At 41.3% G+C, this 10,433-nt stretch overlaps 1 protein-coding gene across 4 annotated transcripts in view; it reads left to right on the top strand.

Moving 5' to 3' along the window:
* GPD2 (glycerol-3-phosphate dehydrogenase 2) overlaps nucleotides 1–10,433 on the top strand; it is a 232,884-nt gene that overhangs the window by 216,240 nt on the left and 6,211 nt on the right. For all 4 annotated transcript variants that reach the window (XM_049615622.1, XM_049615624.1, XM_049615623.1 and 1 more), the window contains 7 exons: nucleotides 318–452; nucleotides 715–890; nucleotides 1,413–1,544; nucleotides 2,460–2,618; nucleotides 9,654–9,766; nucleotides 9,850–9,928; nucleotides 10,119–10,217. In XM_049615622.1, coding sequence (XP_049471579.1) covers nucleotides 318–452; nucleotides 715–890; nucleotides 1,413–1,544; nucleotides 2,460–2,618; nucleotides 9,654–9,766; nucleotides 9,850–9,928; nucleotides 10,119–10,217 — 893 coding nt within the window. The remainder of the gene's footprint in view (nucleotides 1–317; nucleotides 453–714; nucleotides 891–1,412; nucleotides 1,545–2,459; nucleotides 2,619–9,653; nucleotides 9,767–9,849; nucleotides 9,929–10,118; nucleotides 10,218–10,433) is intronic.

The raw sequence follows: 10,433 nt of genomic DNA, 5'->3' as shown, positions 1-10,433 counted from the left end.
CCCCCCCCCACCCCCCGCTGCTGAGGGCTGCTAATGTGTTTCTTTCGTTTCCTTTTTGGTACCAGTGTCCCCGCCCCCCGTGATTTCAGGCTCTTCGCTTTTTTTCATGGAGATTATCTTTGTCACAAAATAATTCTTCGAGTTTTTGCGTACTTATCCACTCACTCAGTTGTTATCTTTAAGGGCTTCGTCTCCCTTTCAAAGTGTATATCCCTGTGTTCCTTTTACTGAATTCTGCCCTGCTTATTAACTATGCCATAGCTTTGTTGAGCTATCTTTGAGGAATCCTATCAACCTTTACCATTGATTCTTCCCAGTGAGAAGAGGGGATGTCCTGGCAGCATGGAGTGGTATCCGTCCCCTTGTTACAGATCCCAAGTCTGCAGACACTCAGTCCATCTCCAGAAATCATGTTGTGGATATCAGTGAGAGCGGCCTCATCACTATAGCAGGTATGGGATATTACCTTTGTTTGGGATGTGCTTCAGATAGGATCGCGAGTTAAATTGTCACACCAGAATCTCCCTTGATGCTAATGAACAGGGATATATATATATATATATATATATATGATTCTGAGTAAAGTCTTACACATTGCTGCGCCATATTGGTTATAAACAACAGGTGAATCTTGGTGGTAATAAGTTGGTAAATGGGTAAGTCTGAGGAAAATAAGGGGTGGTAGCCTGATGAATTCTTCATCGAATTATGTAGGTGGGAAGTGGACAACGTATCGCTCTATGGCAGAAGATACCATAAATGCTGCTATCAAGACTCACAATCTGAAAGCAGGGCCAAGCAGAACGGTTGGGCTTTTCCTTCAAGGAGGCAAAGATTGGAGCCCCACACTCTATATTCGGCTTGTCCAGGATTACGGCCTTGAAAGTGAGGTGGGTGTGCATCATCCTACCCTTTACCTGCGCTCACCGTTGCCAACTAACAGAACTGGCAACCAGGAGGCCTCCCCGATTTAGAATTTCCTTTTGCTGGGTCTGTTTCTGTCTGCATAACGATGGAAGTGAACTAAGGAAAAGAGCTGAAAAGGCAGTGCCCATACGAGTTTCTATTTTAAAATCCGGAGTTTCTTTGGTTTGTTCTCCACAGACAGAGCCTCCCACATTTTTCTGTCTCGAGCCTGAGGAAGGCGGTTCTTCACAAGTGATATTGCGGGCAGAGTGAAGCCGAAGCTTCATCCGTCACTGATACAGTGATACATGTGTGGCAGAGTTAGTGCTGGCCTAAGCATTCAGAGCCCAAGTGGTTTCCTCCCACAAAATCAAAACCTAATACCCTCCTGGAACTATTAGTTACCGGCTGTGAAAAACTGACAGGATAAGCGTGTGCAGTTTTTGCTCTGTGCCGAGAAGTATTGGTATTCAACGTACCCGCCTGTTGGGGTTTTGTTTCCCTAGGTTGCACAGCATCTGGCCGCCACCTATGGGGACAAGGCTTTTGAGGTGGCCAAAATGGCAAGTGTAACTGGAAAAAGGTGGCCTATAGTGGGAGTGCGTCTTGTGTCAGAATTTCCATACATTGAAGCAGAGGTACGTGAATGGCCGTGTGGGAATTTCTGGTCTGCCCTGGGATCCCCCTCACCTGCTCATTTTCCATCTCCTTTAAAACTTCTATGTAGCTATGTTTCAATGCCAGCCCAAACCGTTATAGCGACATGTCTTCCTGGCACAGATCCTTTCGTTTATAAACTTAAATTCTGAACTGATACTGAAATGGTAACAATCAAAAGAATAATAGACAACACGGTATGGATTTGTTCCTCCTCCACAGACCCATCCCACCCGAGCCTTCTTACTTCACAGCTGTTTGCCCCATCTGTAAATCTGTAACTCTTCGAGTTGTTTCCACTCGTGTGCTGCCTGACGACATATCCTGATATGGCCCTTCACTTACCAAAGATTGAAGCTTTGTTTCTCATCAGGTTTTTACATTTTATGAAGCCAGAGGCCGTGCCTTATTTATGATTCATTGTACTTTAAAACATGAATGTCCAATAAGCCTTTGCTTGTTGATTGGATGCAGGCCTTCCATCATCTGCATACTCTGAGACAGAAAACTTTGGGCAGCTAAGGAGAGGAGACCATACTGTTTAATATTCTTTGCCTTGCTGGTGACATAAATTAGCATCCATATTAAGCACTAGCAAAGAGGAGAGTGATTACTGTGGATGGTAAATGAGAAAGGATGCAGTCTGCATGTTTGGGCCAGGTTCAGTTCGGTAGGAAGGCATTAAGTCTTTTCCACTTTGTCCCAATTTGTGAACCTCCTTTGGCAGGCAGATGGGGAACCTGTATGATGTCGTCATTTGTCTCATGCCTGCTAGAGAACCAGAGTATATAAAGAGCAACGTCACTTCTCTAAGTGTGAATTTTCTTAAGTGAAATTTTATGTCTTCTTTTTAAGAAAAAGCCTAAACTAATAATTTTGCTTTAATTTAAATTCAGGTGAAATACGGGATTAAGGAGTATGCCTGCACGGCAGTGGATATGATTTCACGGCGTACTCGCCTGGCTTTCCTAAATGTCCAGGCCGCAGAGGAAGCCCTTCCCAGGATTGTTGAACTGATGGGCAGAGAACTGAATTGGGATGATTATAAAAAAGAGGTATTATATAGTGGTTTTTAAAACCCTAGTTCCTATTATAAAGATTTTTATTTTGGGGTGCCTGGGTGGTTCAGTGGATTAAGCATCCCACTTTGGCTCAGGTCACGGCCTCACGGTTCATGAGTTCAAGCCCTGCATTGGGCTTTGTGCTCAGAGCCTGGAGCCTGCTTCAGACTCTGTGTCTCCCTGTCTTACGCGCCCCCCCCCCCCCCCCGCCGCCTCACTCTCTGTCTCTCTCTCTCAAAATTAAAAAACATTAAAAAAAATTTTAATAAAGATTTTTTTTTAATTTTATTATTTTATTTTAGAAAGAGGGAGAAGAGTGCAAGTAGGGGAAAGGGACAGAGAGAGAGACAGAATCTCAGGCAGGTTCCATGCTCAGCACAGAGCCTGACATGGACCTGGGATCATGACCTAAGCCAAAATCAAGAGTTGGATGCTCAACCGACTGAGCCACCCAGGTGCCCCACCACAGCTCCTATTATAGCATGTGATATCTTGGTCTGTTCATAGAGGCTAGCATGGTTTTCAATGGTAACTTTAGATTTCTTGCCAATTAGTATGTGGGAGTGTGTTTTAATATTGCTAGGTCTTGGGAAACGGCAAAGATATTCTGGTTTCAAAATGTGTTGGTTGATTCTGGAAAATCCCTTACAGAGAAAAATACTCTTAAATTTGGTGGTCATAATTCCTGAAAAAGTAGGATAATAATGATTGTGGGTAGAACTTTTTCTGGTTTCCATTGAAAACACTTTTAGAATGTATTCTATAAAAAAAATTCACACTTTTGCAAATTGGCCTTTGGTAGGAAATAGTGGTTTTACTGCCTGACCACTAAATACTTATTGATTTGTGTCATTTGGAATTTTATATCCAGACTGAAGAAAGAAAGCCAGTGATGCTCACATGCCCCCATGTACTACCCTCGGCTTGTTGTGATAAATGGAAGATTATCATGAGTTTTAGTTAAACCCAACTAGTATAATATGCAGAGGCATTTTTGGGTATTTAATAAAAAAACATACTTTCTGTACTCATTGGTTCAGTCCCTTTCCCCTAAGCCTTCCTTGAACCCATTTCATTTAAGCTTGTTGTTGCCACTCTGCTGTAGTAGCTGTGATCACACTTCCCTATGGCTTCCATGTTGTTGCTCGGTACAATATACTCGTGAGTTCTCGGTCCTCCTGTTACCCATGCAGTTAGTGACACTGACAGAGTTGATTCCTCCCTCCTTCCCAAACTACTTTCTGGAACCCTATCTGTCTTAGTCTGTAATAGTCTGCTTTTACAGAATACCACCCACTGGGAGGCCTAAACAATGGGCATTTATTTCTCTCGATTCTGAAGGCTGGAAGTCTGGTTTGGAGTGCTCTTCCTGGCCTTCAGAGAGCTGCCTTCTTGCTGTGTCCTCACATGGAGGACAGGGAGGGAGAAAGGGGAACCCCATCCTCAAGACTCATCTAAACCTAATCACCTCCCCCAAACCCCATCTCCGAACCCCATCACATTTGAAATTAGGCTTTCAACCTATGGCTTTTGGGGTAACTGTTTGGTACATAACCCCATCTCTTGCATCTCTTCCTACCTCCCCCAAACCACGACCACCACTACTACTAACCTCTCCATGTCAAAAAAGGTATTCCACATTCTGGTTGCGTAAGCCTAAATCTTAGTGTCATACTTGATCTAAATCCATCAGCAAACCGTATCATATTTATCTTTAAGTAATGGCTTGAATTCAGTGCCCCCTTAACACGTTCAGCTGCTAGAACCCTGATTCCAGCCACTAGCATTTCTTCCATGGTTTATTATAATAGCTTCCCTCCCACAAAACGTGTTCTTACTTTAGCAACTCCTGTGCTTCTATTAAAATATATGCCAGATCATTGGCTATGTCAGTCCAAATGAAGTTCAGAGGGGAGGTCTGAACTGAAGATATAAAAAGATATAAATTTGAGTTGGCATTTAAGCCATCATGCTGGATGAGATCAAATAGGGAGTTTGTATAGTTAGATAACAGCAAGCTGTCTAGAGACGGCCCTGGAGCTCTCCAGAGTTTCAAAGTTGGGTAGATTGGGGCACCCGGGTAGCTCAGTCAGTTAAACATCTGACACTTGATTTTGGCCGATGTCATGATTTCACAGTTTGTGGCCTCGAGTCCTGCATGAGGCTCTGTGCTGACCACATGGAACTTGTTTTGGATTTTCTGTCTCCCTTTCTCTCTGCCCCTCCCCCACTCTCTCTCTCAAAAACAAATAAACATTAAAAAAATTTATAAAGAGGTGCCTGGATGGGTCAGTCAGTTAAGTATCTAGTTTCGGCTCAGGTCATGATCTTATAGTTCATGAATTTGACCCCGAGTCGGCTCTGTGTTGGTGGTGCGGAGTCTGTTTGGGATTCTCTCTCTCTCTTTCTCTCTCTCTCTCTCTCTCTGCCCTTTCCCCACTGGTCCTCTCTCTCTCTCTTTCAAAATAAATAAATAAATAAAGGTAAAAAAAAGAAAAAGTTGGGTAGATATGGAAGACTCCCCAAGAAAGGGAAAGTGATAGCTAGCAAGTTTGGAGAAGGTGTGAAAAGACTAAAAACAGAGTTGCGGCCCAGAAGGAAGGGAAGAAAATATTTCAAAAAGAGAAAAGTAATCTACTATATCAAATGATGCTGATAGACTAGTAAGATGAGGACCAATCATTAACAATTCCTGTGCTGAAACACCCTCTCTTTTACTAAGGGTAAAGCCAAAGTTATTACAGCAGTTTACAAGATCATTGTGATCTGGCCACCACCTTTCTGAACCCTCTGGTCTCATCATTCATTCACTCGCCTGCAACCCACAGATTAAGTTGCTTTTCCTTATTCAAGCCCTGCTGATCCCTCTCCCTGCAACGTTCCTTCCTAGATACCCTCATGGCCTATCCCTGTACTTCCTGCTGGTCTCTGCTACAAAGAGGCCTTCCTTAACTGGCTTCAGTGAAAGAGTACTACCCACCCTTCTGAATGTCATTTTCTCTCCCTCTCCCTATTTTATCTTTCTCTTGGGCACCTATTCCCATTTGAAATACCACGTATTTAGTTTATTTATTTGTTGTCTGCCTCTCATCCAGGAAATAAGCTTTCCAAAGGAGAGGAACTGATCTGCTTTGTTTCTGTAACCTCAGTAACCAGCCACGGTAGGGCCTGAATAAGTAACTGTTGAGTGAATGAACATAACAGAGCATCTGTGTCATAGGCCACAGGTGTAAGAAAGGATTGGACATAGGTGCTGTCCTTAAAGTGTTCTCATTCTGGGCCGCCCGGGGTGGCTCAGTTGGTTAAGCGCCTGACTTCAGCTCAGGGCATGATCTCACGGTTCGTGGGTTTGAGCCCCACGTCTCACTCTGTGCTGACAGCTCAGAGCCTGGAGCCTGCTTCAGATTCTGTGTCTCCTTCTCTCTCTGCCCCTTCCCTGCTCACTCTCTCTGTCTCTCTCTCTCTCTCAAAAATAAATAAACATTAAAAAAAAAAAAAAAAAGCATTCTCATTCTGGTGTATATTCCCAAAGGTGGTTACATATCACAATCCCCTGGGAATGTAGTAAAAAAGAACAGATTCTGAGACTTGACTAGACTCTTAGAGTCAAGGTCTCCAGGGGGGAAGCCGTGGCCCTACATTTAAAAAATTTCCCGTAGTAAATTTTTTAATAATAAATGTTTTCTTTTAAATTCGTTTTGTTTTGTTTTTCTTAATGTTTATTTTTGAGAGAGAGTAGTGGAGGGGCAGAGAGAGAGGGAGACAGAGGATCTGAAGCAGGCTCTGTGCTGTCAGCGTGGATGTGGGGCTTGCACTCACGCACCATGAGATCGTGACCTGAGCCAACACTTAACCAACTGAGCCACCCGGGCACCCCATTTCCTGTCATTTAAATGCAATGTCTGTAGCGTACTGATGGTGGAAATCAGTGGCTGAAGAGTTCCTGAACTCGAGCGCAAGTCTGCCAGAGATAACCTTTACCCCCATTTTGTAGTTGAGAAAACAGGCTCAGGGAGCAAGTTCAGTCAGAGTTCATACAACTAGTAAGTCGAGGAACTGGGACCAAAACCAGGCGTACACTCTCTCTCCACCTTGTTCGGTTGCCTCTGCATTGGCAGGACTGATTGTAGCTCTTCCAGTTTTGAGTTTTAATTTGTTCGACTAAAGCTACATGCAGAGAGGATGCAAGACTGAAACTTGCTCCTTTGCTAATGCCAATCATTTTTACCGTATAGGAGGACTGGGGATAATGTGTTCCTGTAAAAATTATGGTTGGAAAGATTTGAATATGCAGGAAGATATCCTGTGCCAGGAATTCAGGCTGTAGGAGGTAGGAAGGAGGAAAAAAATTCTATAAACTGGTTGTGTTTGGCCTTCCCTCCTGAGGAAACTAGATTTAACTTCAGTTCAAGTTTTATATGTAAATTCGTGTACTCAGAGATATTCTCCCATCCCCCTCAATAAAGTAACAGAAATAAAAGACCTAAAGTTATTGTCTAGTATCTGAGCCGTAGGAGTATTAATGAGACCTGTAGACAGTCTAGAGAGAACAAAAGAGAGGGAGAAAAAGAATTAAAGGTTAGAAAGCTGGACTTCTGAGAAAAGGTTAAAAGCATTGGGATTATTTAACCTGCAAAAGTGAAAGTGGAACAAGGTGATAAATAACTCTCTGTAGATGAATTGTGGTTGTTTTTATCAGTCAATACTTAATGAGTGACTCATATACTGAGCATGATACCAAATACTTTAGGGGAATAATAAATAGCTCATAGTTTCAAGGATCTTGGGATCTAACTGAGTGGTTGCAACAAATATATACATCAGAAATGTGCCTTTCTTCCAAAATTTAGAGAACACGGTCATTCAAGATCAAATCCAAACAAATTGCAAGAATGGGTTAGGGAAGAAGACATTGTCTAGGGGAGTTAAGGATTGGTAGAGGAACTGGTGGGGACATTTGGAAAATGGGACATGGCCAAATGTGTTCCACAAGGTATGAATCAAAAGATGACCAAGTGGGCAAAAGAGTTTGGGAAATTCTGAGTTAAACCCATGAAAGCATTTTCATTAGTGCAGATAATTTGGTGCCTTCAGAATGCTTCTATGCCTTGCCACTTTCCAAAAGGGAACTTATCCAGAGACAGACCCAACTCTCGCCCTTTGGAAGGGCCAGCGGGAGGGATACTAGTACTACTTAGGATGTGTTTTGGGAAACGCTGACCTACTATTTGGTAAGGTAGATTTTATACCTTCAGAGAAAACGCACATTTCATCGAGACACTTTGAAGAGAAGGCCAGTTAAGTCAATGGAGAGTGCCTCACAAAAAGAAATTCTTTCAAATTTGATCCTAATGAGGAGGAAAAAGGGGAAGTCAATGAAGAAATGGAGTGACTCAGAGCAAAGGCAGCTGATAAACACCAGATTTAAAACAGATGGAAGACAAGTGCTCTGCAGTGAGAGGGTATCCAGGACTAATGCAGACGTATGAATAGTGTCAGGAATTGGCTAAATGTTGGGAAAAAATACTAAGGACACCAGAAATGAATTTTACAAATGGAAAAGAATGCATGTAAGACCTAAGCTAGATCATTGTTTCAATATAAAAGCAATGCACAGAAATCGATTGCATTCCTATACACCAATAATGAAGCGACAGAAAGAGAAATCAAGGAATCGATCCCATTTACAGTTGCACCAAAAACCATAAAATACCTAGGAATAAATCTAACCAAAGAGGGGAAAAATCTATATGCTGAAAACCATAGAAAGCTTATGAAAGAAATTGAAGAAGACACAAAAAAATGGAAAAAGATTCCATGCTCTTGGATAGGAAGAACAAATATTGTTAAAATGTTGATACTACCCAAAGCGATCGTTGTTTCAAGTGCCCAGCACCATATTCTTGACTGCTGGAGAAAAGGGAGAACAATTCAACTCATAGTTTAATACCAAATTCCTTTCCTTCTTTTTTTGTCAAGGAGAATGATTTTCAGTGTGAAGAGAGCAAAATAAATATTGGTAAGAGGAAATAGATATTCAAATAGGAGGCTGCTCTAAATGAGTTTACATGCCAGGCAAGAAAAAATTCTATCTCTGGGTACTCAGAGAATTTGCAGATGGGATTATTTAACTAGCGTTGAGCTGTAAAATATTGTGGCAGATAAGAACAGAACCAGAAGACAGAAGGTGGGCAAATGTAGTACAAAATCCAAAAAGGGAAAGGAAAGAAAAAGACGGTTTGTAAGCTGGAAGCCAGCAGGAGAATGACATGACAAAGTAAGAAAGACAGCATTCTCGACAATTGTTCCTATCTGCTGAGGCTGGGGACATTGCAAAGTGTCAGAGTAACCGTTCCAAGAGCTTGTTTGTTGTCATGACTCTAACTTCCACCCAACTATCAGCCTCCTTGTTAACAAACCTTCAGAGGAGCTGATCCCATGATGCTCGTCGGTGACGCTGTGTGCCACATTATAATAGTTGTTTGTCACCTGGATAGCGTTTTCACTTTTAATTGCTTTAGTTGTCATCAAATCACAAGGAGTTGGTTCTATAGATTTTGTTAGACAATACTGTGTAAGAATATCCTGCAGTAAGAAGAAACAAAATAGTAAAACAAAATAGTAACAGCATGCGTGATTCTCGGAATTATTATGCTATGTGAAAGCATCAAGCACAAAAAAACTGCATACTATTTGGACCCTTTTATGTGAAATTCTAGAAAAGGCGAAAAGAACTCTGGAGACAGAAAGCAGATCAGTGATTGCCTGAGGCTTGCAGGTCAACTGAAAAAGGGCCTGAGAGGCTTCCTAGGGGGATAGAAATGTTCTGTACCTTGATCGTGGTAGAGTATACACCAAACTGTATATGTAAAATAGGTGCACTTTATTGAATATAAATTATACTTCAGTAACACTGGCAGAAATAAAAAAAAAAATTGTGCTGGTCAGAAAAGTGAGAAAGAAACAAAAATGAAAAAATCAATAATTCTTTCCATAAATCTTTGAACTTCGTGTATGTCTATGTTTTAGGAGGAACTTGAAACAGCCAGGAAGTTTCTGTATTATGAAATGGGCTATAAATCTCGATCAGAACAGTTAACAGATCGCTCTGAAATTAGCCTACTGCCTTCAGACATCGACAGGTACTTCTAATAAGTTTCTATATCTCTCTTCTTGACTTGGCCTACGTAGGTATATTTTTCCAATGTTCAGTGTTGTGTTCCAGGTACAAGAAGAGATTTCATAAGTTTGATGCAGACCAAAAGGGCTTTATTACTATTGTTGATGTTCAACGTGTGTTAGAGGTAATATGTTTTTGTTTCCATATCCTTGCTAGCAGAAAAACGTAAATGTTATATTAGATTATTTTTTCCTCATCTAGTGCTTTCTGTAAGTAATTTTGTCTTATAGTTTTTGAAAAGTTGATAGTATTAATAAAAGGGTATGCATAATTTTTAACTAAACCTCATCACGTCATGCTTTCTTTTTATTTAGAGTATCAATGTCCAAATGGATGAAAATACACTACATGAAATTCTGAATGAAGTAGATTTAAACAAAAACGGACAGGTTGAACTCAATGAGTTTTTGCAGGTGAGCTGTGGTGAAGGGAAACAAGTTTATTTGCTTTTTATATTTTGGTTGTGAGTGGCTGTTCGAGAAAGGATTCTTAAGTCCACACAGTTGTCACTTCATTCTGAAAAAAGGAAAGCTTGAAGCCAGCAAAGGCTGCTATGTCTGCCCTCAAGGATCCAGCTTCTTTCTTTCTTTCTTTCTTTCTTTCTTTCTTTCTTTCTTTCTTTCTTTCTT

This window comes from Panthera uncia (genome assembly GCF_023721935.1).
Source record: "Panthera uncia isolate 11264 chromosome C1 unlocalized genomic scaffold, Puncia_PCG_1.0 HiC_scaffold_3, whole genome shotgun sequence".
Taxonomy (NCBI): Eukaryota; Metazoa; Chordata; class Mammalia; order Carnivora; family Felidae; genus Panthera; species Panthera uncia.
This window is presented reverse-complemented; position numbering and strand designations above follow the sequence as displayed.